The sequence below is a fragment of the Gadus chalcogrammus genome, chromosome 10, assembly GCF_026213295.1.
Source record: "Gadus chalcogrammus isolate NIFS_2021 chromosome 10, NIFS_Gcha_1.0, whole genome shotgun sequence".
Classification (NCBI taxonomy): Eukaryota; Metazoa; Chordata; class Actinopteri; order Gadiformes; family Gadidae; genus Gadus; species Gadus chalcogrammus.
The window spans coordinates 9,966,553-9,987,059 of record NC_079421.1 but is presented as its reverse complement, the minus strand read 5'-3'; the positions used below and the strand labels follow the sequence as shown (position 1 = coordinate 9,987,059).

Below are 20,507 nucleotides of genomic sequence, written 5' to 3'. Positions count from 1 at the left end.
AACACACAGACTTCTTCCAACAAAGCCGGGGTGTGAGACAGGGATGCAGCATGAGTCCAACCCTGTTCAACATATACATTAACCAACTAGCAAGGACATTAGAACAGATCGGCAGCCACCGGCATAACACTGGTAGTGGTAGACACCGAAATCAAATGTCTGCTGTTTGCAGACGACCTGGTGCTGCTGTCCCCAACCAAAGAAGGCCTACAGCAGCACCTTGATCTTCTACATAGCTTCTCTCAAACCTGGGCCCTAACAGTGAACCTTAGTAAAACCAAATGAATGATATTTGAAAAAAGACCCAGCCTCAACAAATACACATTCCACCTAGACACTGTTACTCTAGAGCAAACAAAAAATTATACCTGCCTCGGCATAAACATGAACGCCACAGGAAATTTCAACAAAGCTGTTAATGACCTGAGAGACAAGGCAAGGAGGGCATTTTATGCCATAAAAAGAAATATCAAACTAGACATCCCAATTAAGATCTGGCTCAAAATATTTGACGCAGTGATAGAGCCAAAACCAATCTTTGTTTTGACACAGACCGACTCGTGGGTCTTTGTTCACTGTTCAAGATCGATAAAGACTTCTGAACCTTTTTTCCAAGTTTTGATGGAGTAAGTAGAGCTTCTGGAAGTCGTCCAACCATGCAACACCCAGAAGGACCAGTCCAGTGGAACCAGCAGTGATGTTGACTCATCTTCCTGATGTTGGGATGGTTGTGGAACACAAGGGAAGGCGCTCCTCCGATGTTAGAACCCCTCCCCTTCCCCACAGGTCGACACATATTCACAGTTTAAAAGACTTAATATCACGAAATGTTTGACTATTTTCTGTTGATAAATATGGCGATGGGTTTTTCTTGGGGATTATTGATTATCGACTATAAAGCACTGCTAAAGATGACTACATCTCTGGACAGGTGATTGTTGTCTGCAAGGCTAAGGCTTCAAACTGTTGTGAACTTCAGTCTATAGCTTCAGTTCATAGAGCCGATGCTCTCAGCCAGAGTGACTTGAAGTTGTGTTGTTTTTTACAGTTGTGTTAAACACACTTATCTGATCTGAGGAAGACATCGTAGGCTTGAATAATAAATGCTTTATGTTAACGATGAACAACAGGTTTTGTTACATAGATTATTCCTTATGTGTATTCACCCAAATCAGTGCATATGAATTTCACAGATAGCACATTCTACAGATATGCCCCAGGTTATGAATAATCACAGTACAATCACAGAACACAAGCGAGGAGAAGAGGGGGCGAGTGACAGTATAGTAAACCAGTTCAGTCACCTCAACATTTGATCTGATAAATGTATAGATTTGACGACATTACAACAAAAACATGAAGCATTAAAACGTCATTGTGCACATCTGGTGACAATCAGAGATCACATCCAGACACCTCCATCACTAGACACAACCAGAACTCAGTAGACACATCCAGACATCACTAGACACATCCAGAACTCAGTAGCCACATCCAGACATCACTAGACACATCCAGACATCCGTAGACAGATCCAAACATCGCTACATTTACATTTAGGATATTTAGCAAATGCTTTTACCACAAGCAACTTAGTACATTTGACAGGACAAAGAGAAACAACAATATATCGTTGTCGGTACAGTAAGGATGTTCATAGAAACAAGTGCAAAGCACTAACATTCACTAGGTTAACCCATTCCCGGTATACAACACAAGACAGTTCGGAGACAGGAGGTATATCCGGACCTTCCCGAGCAACATCCTAACATCCCCTGGTGATGGACGTCACACATCCATCCCCATACCAAACACATTTACTCTCTACTTCTCACAAATGCAGCCGCTTAACACTTTACAGTCGAGGTCGTTCCATCCTCCGCCATTCCATGTTTTTTTTGCTGCCCTGTGGAGGAACTCGACACAGTCCTGATTGCCGCCGTGGCTGTTTGGCTGGTTCCTCCCCCAATACCTGCAGCAGACGATCCACAACAAAAAAAATCTTTCTACCACAACACTTTATATCTAGGCACACATGAGGCTGAGAACCTTCAAAGCACACAATCAATATTGGAGAAACAGTTTTAACGATGGGAAGACAACGAGAGAGAGAGAGAGAGAGAGAGAGAGAGAGAGAGAGAGAGAGAGAGAGAGAGAGAGAGAGAGAGAGAGAGGACACAGCCGGGACACAGCCAGCAGATAACAGAGAGCATAATTATTATGGTTGCATTGAGGGAGATGACTAAAGGTTAACTTACGTTGTGTTGGGGCTGGTTCCGTCCACCCAGGTCCAAACCCCTTCGATCCATTTGTCACTCAAACCTATCCAGTTGTCCGTGTCTGCCGGGAGCAAACTATTGACAAATATCTTCAAAGATATTTATGTGGGAAGAAATTAGAAAGAGTGTAAGAGCTTGATAGAATTATACTTCTGCATACTCATTCACGGTTCTGCGTCAGTGATGCTGAAGGCAGTGCACCTGAAGTGGACCCCAGATCTCTTTGATTCAGGATTCTGGGACATCGGGTGATAATTAGATGATTGGATGATGACGATGACGAAGCAGGCGAGCCCATTGATTTCACACACTGAGGGTCCCGTTGGTTTAGTGGCGAGGAGATTTGAATAAACACGTGAAGCTTTCCAATACAATATGCATTATTAGGTGTAGTTTATTTAGCTGTAACCAATGACTTGCACCTCATACTGCTATTCACCGGCTAGCTGAAGTATTTTGACGAGTTTTTTTTGCAATAAATGAAAAAATAACACTTGAACAGACAGCAAACTGTCTGGAGAGTCTCCCAGTCCATCCCCAGGAGTCCTGGTGCACTGGTCATACTAGTTCTCCCGTGACGGCGTAGCAAAGTCATGCAAAACGTTTACACTTCCATTCACATTTACATCAAGGACATTTAGCAGACGCTTTCATCCAAAGCGATTTACAATACGGACATTTGTCAGAAGAAGGAGAACAATATATTGCTGTCGGTACAGTAAGGATGTTCATAGAACCAAGTGCCAAGCACCAACAATTGTAAGGCTTACCTATTCCCCGTAAACAACGATAGCTGGGATACCTGTAACAACTAAAACGTTTTGTTGGCGGCACCTATTGTAAACTACGGATATATAATGACAGAGATCCTATTGGAAGGTCTTTCCCACTCACCCATCAGGAGCCCCTTTCGATGTTAGGAGTAGCTGGGATAAGATGCTACGCAGTGCTAACTACTAAAACGTTTTGTTGGCGGCACCTATTGTAAACTATATATAATCACAGATCATATTGGAAGGTCTTTCCCACTCGCCCAACATGAGCCTAAAAGTGTTCAATGGGTGGAGCGCCCTTTAGATGTTAGGAGTAGTGCGTCCCAGTTGGTTCCTCCTCACCTGCTCCTCTCTGCTGTTGATGATCACCAGGTCAGCCTGTTGGCTCTTGCAGTACTGGCGGCTGTCTTCCCAGTTCTTTTCGCCAGTATGGCCTTTGTAACAACTGCACTGGAACTTAATCCATCCCGGAGGACACTTCCGGGCTGCAAATAGATACAGGGTTATAAAAACAACCGTTAAAGGCCCCCTGGTTGATCAATGGGCGTGATGTTGAAGAGTCACGATCCCCCCTCTGGTGACATCACACTGGGGTGTCCACCAGATGTACGTAGGATAGACCAGACTACCAGCGGTCTCTGTCCATCAACACCACGCCCGCTGGGAAAATAGGGGAACTATAGAGAAAGAGAAACTTGACAGCACACATTTATCACAAAAATTGTCTAAAGGATACCTAGTTAGAGGTACTATCAGCTTTATTTAACCTAAAGCGGCTGTGTGTGTATATATATATATGTATATATATATATATACATATATATATATATATATATATATATATATATATATATATGTCCTTTAACACAAATGTCTTTGATTGTGCCATATATATCGGATCAGCCAGCTTGGCGTCTCGGAATCTACATAGATGTAGATGTTGATCTATATTACTAAATCCAAAATATGTTGTTATTATTTGTTGCTACGAAAAAGATACACAAAAAATATGTAAATAATAGTAATCTTATGTATATACTGTGTATATGTAACCGAAACAACTCCACTTACATTCAACTGTATCATTCAGGGTTTTGACCTCCTTCATGAGTTTGGAGCTTGAGTCCTGTAGCTGGTCTCTCTCTTTGGTAAGGGTGCTAGCCTGGCTCTTTAACTGGTCTCTCTCTTTGCTAATGGTGCTAAAACGGCCCTGTAGCTGGTCTCTCTCTTTAGTAAGGGTGCTTAACCGTCCCTGTAGCAGGTCTCTCTCTTTAGTAAGGGTGCTAAACCGGCCCTGTAGCTGATCTCTTTCTTTGGTAAGGGTGCTAGCCTGGCCCTTTAGCTGGTCTCTCTCTTTAGTAAGGGTGCTTAACCGGCCCTGTAGCTGGTCTCTCTCTTTGGTAAGGGTGCTAGCCTGGCTCCGTAGCTGGCTTCTCTCTTTGGTAAGGGTGCTAAACCGGCCCTGTAGCTGGTCTCTCTCTTTAGTAAGTGTGCTAAACCGGCCCTGTAGCTGATCTCTTTCTTTGGTAAGGGTGCTAGCCTGGCCCTTTAGCTGGTCTCTCTCTTTAGTAAGGGTGCTAAACCGGCCTTGTAGCTGGTCTCTCTCTTTGGTAAGGGTGCTAGCCTGGCCCTGTAGCTGGTCTCTCTCTTTGGTAAGGGTGCTAAACCGTCCCTGTAGCTGGTCTCTCTCTTTAGTAAGGTTGCTAAACCGGCCCTGTAGCTGGTCTCTCTCTTTGGTAAGGATGCTAAACCGGCCCTGAAGCTGGTCTCTCTCTTTGGTAAGGGTGCTAGCCTGGCCCTGTAACTGGTCTCTCTCTTTAGTAAGGGTGCTAGCCAGACCCTGTAGCTGGTCTCTCTCTTTAGTAAGGGTGCTAAACCGGCCCTGTATCTGGTCTCTCTCTTTGGTAAGGGTGCTAGCCTGCCCCTGTAGCTGGTCTCTCTCTTTAGTAAGGGTGCTAAACCGGCCTTGTAGCTGGTCTCTCTCTTTGGTAAGGGTGCTAGCCTGGCCCTGTAGCTGGTCTCTCTCTTTGGTAAGGGTGCTAAACCGTCCCTGTAGCTGGTCTCTCTCTTTAGTAAGGTTGCTAAACCGGCCCTGTAGCTGGTCTCTCTCTTTGGTAAGGATGCTAAACCGGCCCTGAAGCTGGTCTCTCTCTTTGGTAAGGGTGCTAGCCTGGCCCTGTAACTGGTCTCTCTCTTTAGTAAGTGTGCTAAACCGGCCCTGTAGCTGATCTCTTTCTTTGGTAAGGGTGCTAGCCTGGCCCTTTAGCTGGTCTCTCTCTTTAGTAAGGGTGCTAAACCGGCCTTGTAGCTGGTCTCTCTCTTTGGTAAGGGTGCTAGCCTGGCCCTGTAGCTGGTCTCTCTCTTTGGTAAGGGTGCTAAACCGTCCCTGTAGCTGGTCTCTCTCTTTAGTAAGGTTGCTAAACCGGCCCTGTAGCTGGTCTCTCTCTTTGGTAAGGATGCTAAACCGGCCCTGAAGCTGGTCTCTCTCTTTGGTAAGGGTGCTAGCCTGGCCCTGTAACTGGTCTCTCTCTTTAGTAAGGGTGCTAGCCAGACCCTGTAGCTGGTCTCTCTCTTTAGTAAGGGTGCTAAACCGGCCCTGTATCTGGTCTCTCTCTTTGGTAAGGGTGCTAGCCTGCCCCTGTAGCTGGTCCCTCTCTTTAGTAAGTGTGTTAAATCGGCCCTTTAGCTGGTCTCTCTCTGAGGTAAGTGTGCTAGCCTGTCCCTGTAGCTGGTCTCTCTCTTTGGTAAGGGTCTTAAACCGGCCCTGTATCTGGTCTCTCTCTTTGGTAAGGGTGCTAGCCTGACCCTGTAGCTGGTCTCTCTCTTTGGTAAGGCTGTTAGCCTTGCCCTGGATCTGGTCTCTCTCTTGGGTCAAAGCGTGGTTACTTAGTTGAAGACTGGCTCTCTCGGCAGCCAGAGTCTGGTATCTATCGTGCAGACCCGTGCTGTTCCTCGTCAGGTTCCTGTATCTCTCCTGTAGTTGCTCCTCTTGCTTGGTGAAGGCGTTGTGAAGCCTCTTGCCCACACCACCTCCAACTGAGAGCAGAGGGAATGGTGTCTTTATTACTCTAAATTATTTTATTTTTTATCATACTATATTATTATTTGTCCTTTAATAGTCCTTACAGTAAGACAGGTATATCGTTTGTCAGCTATGTGTCTTTTTACAAGCACAAGCATTAAAGGGTCATATTCTGCCATTTTCTAATAACTTTACATTAAGCAGATGCTTTTTTCCAAAGCGACTAACAATAAGTACATTCATCAGAAGAAAGAGAAACAACAATATATCGCTGACGGTACAGTAAAGATGTTCATAGAACTAAGTGATAAAGATCGCTAGGTTAACCTATTCCCCTTCTACAACAAATCTATGAAAAGATGCTACCCAATGCTAAGTACTATTTTTAAGTGCCAGGACGTACAACATACAACAATCGCCATCCGAAACATAGAGCTGTTGTCCGAATCACAGTTGGAGCATTGAAGTAATTTTTCAGTATCCGACCGGAGTAGTCCCAGACCGATGACCTGAATGCTCCTATTTTCCGTGCTGTTTTTACAGTTTACGTTGCCGGCCGCGATTCTTTTCCAACAAGTGTATGAATCACTACTCTCTGATTACTAGAAGGCTGAGCGGGACGGACTTAAAGATGATTTGCGCTTTAACGGTCCACAGTGCCTGCCTGACCCCTAAATGTAGTCACACGTTCAACGGTTTTGTAATTTGATAATTTGATGATTTAATGAACCATTCGTGTGAATATTGGAATTATTTGGAGGAAAATATCGACATAAGGTCAATTGAGACTGGAAGTCAAGCTATCTATGTTTTTTACTGTTAAGATTTATTTTGTCGATGTATCGAAACCTTACCGAACCGTAACCCCACCGTAAGATATCGTACCAAACCGTCAGTTTTATTAACCGTTTCAACCCTAGTGGCCTGGGCTGCTATCCGATTTATTACATACATTAAAAAATACGCCACTAGGGGGCAATATTGGTAGGAGAGGAGTGAAACGTCCCTCCTGAGTTTTATTGATTTTATAAATTACTTTATAATCTCAGTGTGGTCTTCGATGACCATAGGTATATATACTGACTAGATATCGCCTGAGCTGCGCTGTTCAGTGGACTTTCATTCATTCAGGTGGGTGGTTACCCCATCCCCCACCAACAATGCCACGATGGCGGCATTGTTGACGCATGTTTAGAAGCCAAATGTGATATCTAGTCGGTATATATATCTATGTTCAATGACCAAGACCTGCTCCACACGTTCCAGGAGCACCAGACATCATGTAGACGTTACTCACAGTAAAACTGAGTTACGTTTCCAGCCAGGGATGAGGCACACAGCAGCAGCAGCAGCCCAGCGGTCAGACACCTGGAGGGCCGGCACCGTTCCTTCACCCCCCCTGGAACAGAGTGGCCCGGAGGTAGCTTGTTAGCCTAGCATGGCATCACGGTTTGGGGCGAGGTGGAGGAAAGGGTTGTGGTGAGCTAGGTTGGGTGGAGGATATGGCGAGTAGGGGTGGGTGGAGGAGGATGAGTGATTTGGGAAGGGTGGAGGAGGGTTTGGAGGAGGGGGAGGTGAAGGAGAGGGTGAGTTGGGGAGGGTGGAGGAGGATGAGTGAATTGTGGAAGGTCGAGGAGGATGAGGTGGAGGAGAGAGTTTGGTTGAGGTAGGTTGGGTGAAGGTGAGGGTGAGTTGGGCTGGATGGAGTAGGGTGAGTTGGAAAAGGTGAGTTGGAATGGGGGGAGGAGAGGGTATAGTGGGGAGGATGGAGGAGGGGTTAAGGGGAGGTGGGGTTGGGATGGGTGGAGGAATGTAAGGTGGAGGAGAGAGTGACGGGAGGGGGAGGAGGGGGAGTTGGAGAGGGGGAATTGGAGGAAAGGGTGAGTCGGGCTGGGTGGAGGACGGTTTTGGGTGAGGTGGAGGAGGGCTTAGGTGAGGTTTGGGAGGGGATTGGGTGAGGTGAGTAGTATTCAACAAAAAATTCCTTTCTGATGCATGTATCCTGAAACATCCTTGTAAATTATATTAGGAAATCATAATCAAATATTTAATTATATGTAGCTGTTCGTAACAGCAGACTCTAGGTCATTACAGTCCAGGCAAAGTAGCGTTTTACGACAGACTAATTGTAAAATATTCTTTTATCGCTTAGATAATATCTATGAGGTTCCCAGAGCAAAATACTAAAAGTCCTAAGTAATTGTAGTTGAGGAAATATGTAAAATTCTCATCAATCCGAGACGTGTGCCAATAAGGCCAGGCAACAATACACCCCAATGGGGCTATTTTTTTTTCCTTTACTCCTATGAATATGAAACTTTACACATTGAAAGTACCCATGTAAAGTAAAACATTGTTGGATCACAAGATTCTTTTGAAATGAATTTGAATATGCACATGCGTTCCGAAATTATTGAATGTCCTCATTTGCATAGGCAGAAACACAATTCATATGTATGACAAATACACTCCTCATAACACTGCAAAGCTGCTTTACAAACGGTAGAAGTCTAATGTGTGGCCCGCCTGGTCTGAAATACTTGCTAAAAAGAGAAGAAGCTTTGGTGTCTGGCAAAATTATTTTAAAGAGCTGAAATGTCTGGAAAGTGTGTCTATCTGGTTTTTCATCTGTCTTCTGCGTGAGAGTGAATTGTTTAGTTGGTAAGAATGACTTCTGTCTATAATCTCGTAATCTTACCAATACCAATCATTTGTAAATCGACCAGCCCAAAATGAAATCTCACCTGCATTCGAATGATTGTGTTTATGAATAAGTTAACTTACTGGATTGAAGTTATGAAGTTATTTTTTTCGCCACTGTTTTTTCGACTTCACGTGACTTCATGGTTTCTTGGCCATAAGTCAATTAGGCCTACTGTTGAGCTCATTTGCATATTTAAATAGATTTTTCCAAGAAACTTGTTTACTTATCATGGACACTTTCATCACATAAAGTTTTATTTTGATAGGAGTAAAGGTAAAAAATAGCCCCATTGCGGTGGATTGTTGTCTGGCCTTGTCTGTCATCTTGGATTGATAAGAATTAAACATATTTCCTGAACTAGGATTCTTAGGACTTTTAGTATGTTGTTCTGGACACCTCATAGAAATGATCAATACTGAAAAATATAGATATTTTACAATTAGTTCTATTTTTGGCTCCAAATTAGTTACTTTGTCTGGACTATTAAGGATGACTGCCAGTAGACTGAGGACATTGTGAATTGCACTCAGAGCCTTTTGGTCGAGGGAGTAGAAGCTGCTATCCACTGTGTGCTGAAGTAGGTGTAGTGAAGAAGGATGTGTTACCTTGAGGAACCATGAGGTTTCGGATCCCGTCTTCATCCATGTCCATCCGTTGCATTTCTTCTGCCGCAGTCCGACACCTTCAGCTAGAGGACTTCTTCTGGAGGTTCTCTAGATGCTGCTGGAGGTTCTCTAGATAAGGTCTCCTGGAGTTCATAGGGTTGCAGGCTGGTGTTATAAGGCCTATAGTGGGAATTATTGGAGGATTATTAAATCAAATAAAGCCTTGGTCCATTATATTGTATTCATATCACAAATTTATATGTAAGGGATAATGTATAGAAGGCCGTTCATTATCGGGAAAAATAAGCCCAAACAGGGCGAACTGGAGAGCGAAGCGAAGCGGAGGTGTCTTGCTTTGCCTTGAAGGGGCTTACTTTCGATAATGACAGGTGAATACCATACATTATCCCGCTTATTACATGGCTATTTGACAAAACTAAAAAATAACTTCACACAGTGTTTCTTTTTACAATTTATTTGTTACCCAGCATTCGTAGTGATTATCAGCAGAGAATTAGTCAGCCAAAGGTGTTGATGTTGCTAAGCAACTGAGTACGCTGGTGTTGATAAGTTATCAGACTACTTGCGGAGTAATAGGAAAGACGGCAAAAAATCCACTTTCCTTGACAGCGGTCATTATATGCTTAGGAACGGTGAATTATCCAAAAATAATTCACCGTCGGGAGTTGTGAAGGCCCATGCATGTGAACGGAGTGTTCCACAGCATTGAGAAGAGCCGTGTAATAAATGCATTCAATCCTTGGATCAAATCGATTTTAGGGAATAAAAGAAAATTATATGTATTCATATTGAAATTATTATTTTGAACAGTATAGTAAAAAATATTTTATCCAAAACAACCAAATAAAAGTTACTATGATATTTTATTAGAACCAAAACATAGTACCCCCATTAATACTTACGTTTTGACGTTGTCAAAGGATTCTCTATAATGTAAGGGTACTCACCCTGGAGGCTAAAGGTAGAGACGGACCACACACTCATCGGCGTCCCCACGGACCGAACAGCTACGATACCCCATCCAAACCCACGGCTTTGAAGACCATCAGTTCCCTAAAGCAAGGGCGTCGAAACTGCTACTATTTCACAATAAGTCTCAAGTCAGCCCCCTTAAGTCCTGAGTTAAGGATTATAGAGGTCATTAGCAGACACCAGGGATCCTTTTTGCAGACAAAGCATCACATGGTCATACATTGTTTAATTGGCTGACTCGTTAATTCCCTCACTCTCCACCTCATGCTGGTGTGTGGTGAGCGTTCTGGTGCAGAATGGCTGATGTACACCACCCAAGTGGGTGCTACACATTGGTTTTGGTGAGTGAAAATTTCTACATGAATTGAGTCTTTCTTCTTCATACAGCAAGAGAGATAGTATGTGAGATGTGTGCCATTCGAAAAGGGTTCTACTTTCCATCCACTCCCGCTCTAGGGCATGTCTTACCTGTGGCCGCGTCACAGCCCAGTTCGGCAGTTCACTCTGCAATTACATTACAATGACACACAGAAACAAAACAAGGTCTGTAAAATGAAATTAACATAATTTGGGTTCTACACAGCGCAGCAGTGTGAAGATGACCCTAACCCTCACTGCGTTCGAGGCGCTTGGATGAGTTTGAGGCGCTGGGATGAGTCTAGTTATACTAAGTTAACAGTCTAGTTACACAGGCCTCTTCCTCTCAGGGTTCCTCACACTCTGCTCATCCATACCGCAGCTTTCTGTTTCTGTTCCTGTTTCTGTTCTTACTCAGCAGATACGGGTCCTCGCTGCTCAAGGGTTCATACTGGGAGACTGGGGATGAACACGGTACAAAGGAAGAGGGAAGTGTGTGTGCGTGTGGTGGAGTTTGGTGTTCATGTTCAATGTGTCTCAGTCGAAAAGCAGCCTGGGTAGGAGTTTACAATCGGTCACCGTGGAAACAGACGGGGGTGGGGTGACGTCCAGGGCCCCAACATGGCTACCCTCTGTCAGGGGCTGACGGGCAGTAAGATGGAGGGCTGGATGGAGGCTGAGGGGGCGCACCCCCAGCCAGCCTTCCTTTACACCACCAACGCACACATCCGCACAAACACAAACGCACACAAACACACGCACAAATACGCACGGACGCAAGCAGGCACACACACGCACACAAACACACGCCCATCCCACCCAGCCACCTCCTACCAGTGCGCTGTCCACCCAGGCTCCAGCAACCTGAGAGGGGAGAGAGGGGCTGGATGACTAACAACAGAGCATCCACTCCGGGCCCCGGGGTTTTGGGCCCCAGCTCCTTCACAGCAATTTTTGCATGTCTTGTAATAAACTAGATAAAGGAGATAGCACAATATAACTCAGTTCATGAACAGATTCCACTGATCCTGATGAGGGAGAATCCTCGCTGATCATGAGGATTCATGATCAGCTGCTGAGCCCCACATTAATCCCTCTGAGACCAGGACATGAATCCCTCTGAGACCAGGACATGAATCCCTCTGAGACCAGGACATGAATCCCTCTGAGACCAGGAAATGAATCCCTCTGAGACCAGGACATGATTCCTCTGAGACCAGGACATGAATCCCTCCGAGATCAGGACATGAATCCCTCTGCGACCAGGACATGAATCCCTCTGAGACCAGGACATGAATCCCTCTAAGACCAGGACATGAATCCCTCTGAGACCAGGACATGAATCCCTCTGAGACCAGGACATGAATCCCTCTGAGACCAGGACATGAATACCTCCGAGACCAGGACATGAACGTTGGCCGGTCGCCGGTCTACGCCAAAACTCGGACGGCAAGGATTAAAATAAAAATAAAATATGTTTAAATGTAAAACGATAAAAGATAAATATCGATAGATAACACATTCAATATTATGACTTGGTGCTCGTGTGACCGGGGACGAGAGCAATATAATAATGTTAAAGGAGACATATTATGGTGTTTTCCCAACAAGTAAACATAGTATTTGAGTTCCAGAAAACATGTTTTTGAAGCTGTTGGCTGGAAATAGTTTTCAGGAAAAGAAAACTCACCTACCGCTCTTCCCTCCGTGTCAGTCCCTTCAGAATGCTCTGTTTCTGGTGTCTGTAGCTTTAATGCAAATGAGCTGCTGCCTATTGACCAATGTTCTGTCAGACTGAACCACAGCATGCGGCATTGCGGAGTCCTGGAGCTCTATATCTATATAATATACTATAATATAATAATAACAATATTATGTATGGGTATTTATGTAATATTATATTGGTAACCCTTCCTTTTACAGTCCCCTAATTACTAGGTATTTACCCGGTACATACATGGTAAATTATAGTGTATTACTGGGTAATTACCACTGGTAATAAGAAGGTAAATACAGAGGTAGTTACCCGGTAAATACATGGTAAATCATAGTGTATTACTGGGTAATTACCACTGGTAATAAGAAGGTAAATACAGAGGAATTATCCGGTAAATTATAGTGTATTACTGTGTAATTACCACTGGTAATAAGAAGGTAAATACAGAGGAATTACAGCTGATGTACCAAGTAAAACCTCCACTATTACCCATCAACTCAACTAAGTTGCGTGTAGTTGTAACTGTTTTAGGTTGGTAATAACTCAGATAATGTGTACTTCCTAGGAAATTAGGCAACCAATTCTTAGAAACACCTATTATCCAAGGTTTATGTTGGTAACAGCCCAAATTTAATGATGTACTATCTAGAAATTAGCATAGTACTTTCCAATAAAATACTTTTTCTTAGTTATTATTCATAGCTACACCCATTTAGAAAGGGTTTATACAATTTACCACTATGGAATTACTTACCTGGTAACAACCTCTGCAGGAAGTTTTCCTAGTGTCATGGTACATCTTCTTAAATACTGGGTACGAAGCCGTTTGTTTCCATGGTATTACCAGGTTCTTACCATATAATTTATAATAGATACATTCCATTATCCATGCAGTCAACACAAACTTGTACCATGTACGTTCTGCGACGTTACCAAGTAAAACACACCAATTTACCCAGTAATTAAGCTGAAACTGTACTGTAAAAGGAAGCCTCGTTTGTTTCCATGGTATTACCAGGTTCTTACCATATAATTTGTAATACATTATTCCCTTTTCCATGCAGTCAACACAAACTTGTACCATGTACGTTCTGCGACGTTACCAAGTAAAACACGACAATTTACCCAGTAATTAAGCTGAAACTGTACTGTAAAAGGAAGCCTCGTTTGTTTCCATGGTATTACCAGGTTCTTACCATATAATTTGTAATACATTATTCCCTTTTCCATGCAGTCAACACAAACTTGTACGTTCTGCGACGTTACCAAGTAAAACACGACAATTTACCCAGTAATTAAGCTGAAACTGTACTGTAAAAGGAAGCCTCGTTTGTTTCCATGGTATTACCAGGTTCTTACCATATAATTTGTAATACATTATTCCCTTTTCCATGCAGTCAACACAAACTTGTACCATGTACGTTCTGCGACGTTACCAAGTAAAAGACGACAATTTACCCGGTAAGTAAGCTGAAACTGTACTGTAAAAGGAAGCCTCGTTTGTTTCCATAGTATTACCAGGCTCTTACCATATAAGTTGTAACTGGTTATTCCCTTTTCCATGCAATCCGCACAAACCATATATGTTCTGCAACATCGTTCACCAGTAGTTAAGCACTTTAATTGTTGTTATAAAACCCCAAACCACTGTTGATGAAAGACATATTAAAATTAAACAAAATCAAAGGCTTATCTTTCAAACAATGCATCTCACAAACAGGCACTGAACACTGAAGAAATAGGACAAAAAAAAGAGCCGTCCACATCAACTAAATTTAAATGTTACTGATGGTGTTTTCATAAAACACATGACAGTGTTATGGCAAGTGACCACAAGGAAGACTGCTTCAACCTCTACAATTTGAATGACAAGTGGTGAATGCCATGCAGCAATCTGCCTATGGGAGCATCTTTGTGGTCATTCGCAAACCAATGAGTCCACTCGATGAATGAGGGATGACTCTTTAGTGTCTTCTCTGTGAGGTATCCCTGCAGTCTCCACATCTGGGATTTGAAGGCTGACCAAGACCTGACCAGGTACCTCCAAATCTCCCCTTCAAGAATCAGAAGACAAGAAAATAAACATTAGGACTGTCAATTAATGAACATTTCTAGAACATGTAGAACTCAAAGATTATTTTGTTTATCAGTTAAGAAAGGATGCTGGTCCTCTGGCCATTGTGTTTGGTCATATTGAAAAGAGAAAAAGGCATAGCCATAAATACAGTTAATAGGACGGGAGGGGACAGGCTGTTAGCTCCGGTTAGCCCTTTAGCATCGAGCTAGCGGAGCTTCTGTCATTCAAATAACTCGGACATGTTGTTTAAAACCTGTAACACCCAATTTATTAAAATATCCGGATTTAATCGGACTCTCTCCCATAAGTACAGTTAATAGGACGGGAAGAGACAGGCTCTCTTAGCCCCGGTTAGCGCGATGCTAAAGAGCAGCTCTACCGGAGCATGCCACCTCAACAGGTGCAACTGCAAGTTAGCCTCCGGTTTGATATCTGCCGGATATTCGGTTGACCACCCAATCGGATTCATCAACATAAGTGCAATACATTACGGGCTTACAATGTTGAGGACGATTTAGGACACCGTATCGCGAAAAATCACAAACACTTGTTGTCGCCATCAATGTCTGTGCAACAACGTCATTTACGTTCTGGCTGCTACCTGTTTTAGGGACCGTCAACAAATTACACTCACCGACCGTTGGCAGAGACGTTACCATGGAATTGTTTCAGGAAATTAATCACACAAATATATTGCAATATAGTTAATCATAATGCAGTTAATAGTTTAATATTCGACAAAAATCGACCAAACTATATTTGAAATTATTAATTGCATCCCGTTTAACAATAATGCAATATATTAGCAAAGCTACCTGCAGTAAGTAGCAGCCCACCATTGGCAACTACTACTACAATCAGGTGACAAAATTTATTTTTTAGCGATTTTTATGTTATTTTATATGATTTATTTCCAGAAACAATTCCATGGTAACGTCTCTGCCACCAGTCGGTGAGTGTAACTTGTTGACGGTCCCTAAAACAGGTAGCAGCCAGAGAACGTAAATGACGGGCTGTGTCCCAATTCAGGGGACGCATCCTTCGAAGGCTGCATTCGAAGGATGCGTCGACGCCGATTGCGTCACAGCGTCGCGCCAAGTGCTGTCCCAATTCCAAGGGTCCTTCATATGCGGCCTACGAATGCAGCCTTCTTTTCCCGGATTTGAAGGATGCATCCATATCTTGGATGCATCGGCTGTATCCTTCGCGGCCCAACGTATCCCAAGATCCTTCACGGCCCAACGTATCCCTCCCAAGATTCATTGCGCATTCAATCCAAAAAATAAAACAACAATGGCGGAGAATGTGGATTTGAGTTTTTCATTTAAATGTAAGTATTTGGTTTCCAGTCACTCGAGTATTTAACAACACAAATGTTAAAATACTAATTTGTATCGTTAAAAACACAAATAATTTATCCTTAAAACTTATTTCATTAAAGTAATAGGCAATATAAGTAAGGTAACGTTACAGTTAGTGAAGCTGTAACGGTAACTAAGAACACCCGTTAAGCCCTATAGTTTCAAATTTAAGAGGTCAAAATGGTTATATTTACCGAAATTGAGGCGATTATATAGATAATTTGCTATTCTGTAACGTTAGATAAATGGACCAACGCAAACACAGGTTGTGGACCCTGGTTTTCAGACCGTAACGTTACAGACGTTGGGATTGATTACACAGCTAACTTGGTTATTTTGCTATTTAAGCTGCTTTTGTTTGTTAGTGTGAAGTAAAACTAATTCTAACATTTGGTTTTGCTTTAGGGAGCCAGGAGCATACTGCTCAATTTATCAATCTGAGGGGGGAGAACGACGAACTTTTCACCGGGGTGAAACATTCGGAGAGTGTGGCTTGGGGGTAAGGAAACAATCGTTTATTTATATCGTAAGTTAGTTTATAAAAATTATTATAGGCCATTTGTAGATCTACATTTGACCATCTTGTAAAGGTTAGTTAAATTAGCCCTCATTAAAAAGCAGGACAGATACAACATCCACAGAAATCGTTTACTACGATGTCCTATTTTGGGTTATTAAAGGTTGGGTACGCGATTTGCGAAACGCCAGCAGATTTTGAAAATACACAACTCAAATGGTCCTACCCCCTCTCCTTCAACGCTGACTCTGACTCCACCCATTCCAAGTACCTGGGGCCGGTTTCACAAAGATAGACTGTGACTATAGTCTATCTGTAGGATATAGTCGGACTTGACATAGACGTCTAAATAATACTGTTGCACTATACAGTTAAGACACCGACTATGCTAAGTTGTACTAAGTGCAAAGAATTGTGGGTAATTGTGGGTAATTTAAGACTCTTTTCAAAACAAAAAAGATGGCGGACCGAGTCGAGTCAAACCGTTCTGCGCCTTTCACCCATTCCGAAAATTTATGCCTTTTGGACGAGTTCAACTCGTACAAAGACACCCTGCTAGGGAAATTCTCGGAGGAATGTAGTAACCGGAAAAAAAATGAGATTTGGAAAAAAATAGCCACATCTGTAAACAGCGTAAATCCAGCTGTTACCAGAGATGTCGGTGCTGTGCAGAAGCGTTTCAAAAATATGGTCCAAGAGGCAAAGAAGGAGATTTTTAAACGTAAAAATCCGCCAACGGGAGGAGGAAGTTTCCCGAAACTTAAAGTCACTACCGAAATGGTAATTGAGATTTATGGAGAGGAGTCGCCCATGTTCTGGGGGATCCAAGGCGGCAGGGAAAGTGGGGTTAGCGGCGTCCTCAGACCTAGCGTTTGCAACTCTACTGACGGCGAGATCACCTCATCCCCCCGTAACCTGTTGCCTGCCCTGACGGGTCGATCGGAACAGCAAACGCCACACGAAGAGACCGTAGACCACGAAGATGTAAACACAGGTAAGCCTGGTATTATCTGACAGTTCTGCCCCCACTTCTGTGTGTGTGTGTGTGTGTGTGTGTGTGTGTGTGTGTGTGTGTGTGTGTGTGTGTGTGTGTGTGTGTGTGTGTGTGTGTGTGTGTGTGTGTGTGTGTGTGTGTGTGTGTGTGTGTGTGTGTGTGTTTGTGGCGTTGTCACTCTGTTGCACCGTCACACCGTTAGATACATTGGCTCGGCAGATAGTTAACAGTTTCCCCAAGAGAAAGTTTGAAGCTTGAAGTTCTTTTCAAACCTTTACTCAGTACACTGTAAAACTGAGCAGACGTAAAGAATACATTTTAGTAATCTTATCGCATAACAACGATCTAAAAACATCACTTAACATTAGGCTACATGTTTAACTGTGTGATAGAAACTACGTTAGCTGAACGCTAGCTTATAGGGGAGTCTCCATAGAGACCGATTAGCATATTCATCAAAGTAAACAAACTTCGGTTCATTACAAACGGTCTCCACAAGAAGTGATATTTGTAAGCTATTACTGATTAACTGTTTAAGAAATTATTTACAGGCAAACGTTTTCTGGCCATATATGTCACTGACAGTGATATAAATGTGCAGAGGGACGCTAGTGATCATAGTGCAAGACGAGAAGTAGTTTGTGTGAGAGTGGAAAACCTTCCTGCAATTTCTACTTGTTCATTAAAACATTGGTTTGATACCTTTTTTTAGCATCCATGACCCCTGGCGAGATCATGGTGGTGGTGGAGGAGGAGGAGGAACAGCATCCGAGATCATCAACTATTAAGGCTACCATGTCCATGGTCCTTGAAAAGCAGTATTCGAATCTGCTGCTTGAAGAGAAAAAACTACTTCTGGAGGTTGAAGTCCTACAGCTTCAAAAAGAACACCTCCATGGACAATTGCAGAGGCTGAGGCGGTTGGAGGAGTGATTTTCTATTTCTATTTATGAATTACACAGATACACAGAATACAATGTAAAATATATTTATACGGATATTTATTGAACAAATACTTATGAAATGCTGTTGTTACTGTTGTTTATTTATTTTTTGCACTTCACTGCCTTAAAACTAAAATGAACAAAAAAACAACAACTATGCACTCTTTATGTGCTTGTATTTAATAACATTTGTAACAGAAAGAAATAAAGGAAATCGAGCAACTGAATAATGACATAAACGGTGTTTTTCATTAAGTTTTTAGTTATATCAGTATCGTGCATTGAAGATCCTCTCAACATACATTTGACGAACAAATCGACCAGCTCCTTGCTGGTTCTCTTCATCTTCTCTGTTATCTTCTTCTCTATTGTGTTCATCAACTCCCTCCTCTTCTTCAGGATCAGGTAGCTTGAGATCCCTTATAAATGACAAATCAAACCAAAATGATTGGCTTTTGTGTGGCTAGTTAAATATGTTTATGGAAGTCCAGTGTCTGAAAATGTTATGTTTGGTTAGGTAGGCCTACCTTGCAATGTTGTGTAGAACAACAGCCGAACAGACAATGTTGCACACTCTCTGAGGTATCATCCTCAGTTCCCCATGGAGACAGTGGAACCGCCTTTTGAGAACCCCAAATGCCCTCTCAACTGTGTTTCGAGTAGAACAGTGAGCTGCATTGTAATTCCTCTGTGCTGGTGTGGTAGGATTCAAGAAGGGAGTAAGGAGCCATGGCTTCAGCGGGTATCCAGAATCACCCAACAAGATTCCATCAATAATGCCATCCTCGAATGCCTGGTAAAGCTGAGAATTTTGTAGGACTCTCGAATCATGACACGATCCAGGCCAGCGGGCCACACAATTAAGAAACTTTAGGTTTGAATCGCAAACAGCTTGAATGTTGAGGCTGTGATATCCCTTCCTGTTCACAAACAAATGTTCATGGTCCGATGGTGCCTGGATTCGGACATGTGTCCCGTCAATGGCCCCTATTACGTTGGGGAACCTTGCAACATTGAAGAATCCCCTCTTAATGCTGTTCAACTCTGCAGGTTGTGTTGGGAATTTTGGAAGCTTATCTGAGAGGGTACTTGACACCCTGTGCACCACTCGGGACACAGAGGCTTTGCTTAAACCCAGAGTATCACCAACAGTATTTAAAAAACTGCCTGTTGCATAAAATCTTACTGCAGTGCAAACCTGTAGCAGAGCTGGAATGCTGTGACTCCTTGCTGTTGTAGGCCCCAGTGAGTCTGACAAGTCATCGGTCAGCCTAAGGATGGCTTCTTTGGGCAAACGAAACCGATTGATAAATTCATCTTGGTTATACATTTCCAGCGGGTTAGTGCGATCCCTGAATATTCTTTCTCGCCTAACAGCTCTCGCCATAATTTCATCAGCAAACCACAAATTATGTGCCATCTCTCTTTTTTTCTCTTAGCACTGTAACGTTGACTTTAACAGACTTTTGGTTACCATGGTTACATAGCACTTTAGACCTGTGTTAGTCTGGGGGTGAGGTGGCTAACTTTTTAAGTCTAAAATTAGTTGGTCTTAACTTTTGTGAAACTGACTTACTTGCATAAGACTGGTCTATAAATTAACTTAAGACCCATCTTACCCCAAAGACCAGTCTAAACTACTTTAGTGAAAACGGCCCCTGGACGCGCAATCATGCACGAGCGCGAACAGAGATGCGCGAGAGCGAGCCAGGCTAGCGTAGGTTTTCGTTTAACAACATGGTACTACATTCAGCTGTAAATTGCACCCAGTACCGCGGGAAGAGGCCCCGTCTTATCACAGAAAACGATCATTTCTAAAAACTCCGGCCAAAGTGGAGATTTCTGAAAACGCCGGTTATGTGTTGTCGTATCAACGGGGGGATTTTAGGTTCTGAAGCGTCACATTATGCACCAGGAAATGCTTAACGTCATGTGAGCGTCCGCTGTACCGTATTGGTCCGAATATAAACACAAACCCCATTGTAATACGACCTATATTTGGAAAAAAGATTTGAAGACCAGATCTTGATTTCATGAATAAATCAATTGTATTAATTGAAATAATATACGAAAATAAAAAGGCATAGAATAAAACACTGCATTGCCACTAAACAGTAGTGCAAATAGGCCGTACTGATGTGTACACCAAAGACTTCCTGATACT

General features: G+C 42.9%; 2 protein-coding genes across 3 annotated transcripts in view; both read right to left on the bottom strand.

Annotated features, from left to right (window-relative positions):
- Positions 1 to 320: 320 nt before the first annotated feature.
- The window catches only part of LOC130390448 (CD209 antigen-like protein E), a 48,228-nt gene continuing 28,041 nt past the window's right edge, over positions 321 to 20,507 (bottom strand). The window contains exons 1-7 of one of the 2 annotated variants that reach the window (XM_056600414.1): positions 10,352 to 10,431; positions 9,384 to 9,563; positions 7,372 to 7,473; positions 4,124 to 6,088; positions 3,395 to 3,537; positions 2,259 to 2,368; positions 321 to 1,972 (exon numbers count right to left, since the gene is read on the bottom strand). In XM_056600414.1, the coding sequence (XP_056456389.1) occupies positions 1,825 to 1,972; positions 2,259 to 2,368; positions 3,395 to 3,537; positions 4,124 to 6,088; positions 7,372 to 7,473; positions 9,384 to 9,438 (2,523 nt within the window). In that variant the 5' untranslated portion in view covers positions 9,439 to 9,563; positions 10,352 to 10,431 and the 3' untranslated portion in view covers positions 321 to 1,824. Of the gene's footprint in view, positions 1,973 to 2,258; positions 2,369 to 3,394; positions 3,538 to 4,123; positions 6,089 to 7,371; positions 7,474 to 9,383; positions 9,564 to 10,351; positions 10,432 to 20,507 lie in introns of those variants that run through there. The other variant, XM_056600415.1, reaches the window with a different exon arrangement.
- LOC130390450 (putative nuclease HARBI1) lies at positions 18,557 to 19,924 on the bottom strand. Its single transcript, XM_056600416.1, has 2 exons — positions 18,871 to 19,924; positions 18,557 to 18,762 (listed from the first exon to the last, which is right to left on the bottom strand). The coding sequence occupies exons 1-2, from the start codon at positions 19,761 to 19,763 to the stop codon at positions 18,612 to 18,614; spliced, it is 1,044 nt and encodes a 347-aa protein (XP_056456391.1). The 5' UTR covers positions 19,764 to 19,924; the 3' UTR covers positions 18,557 to 18,611.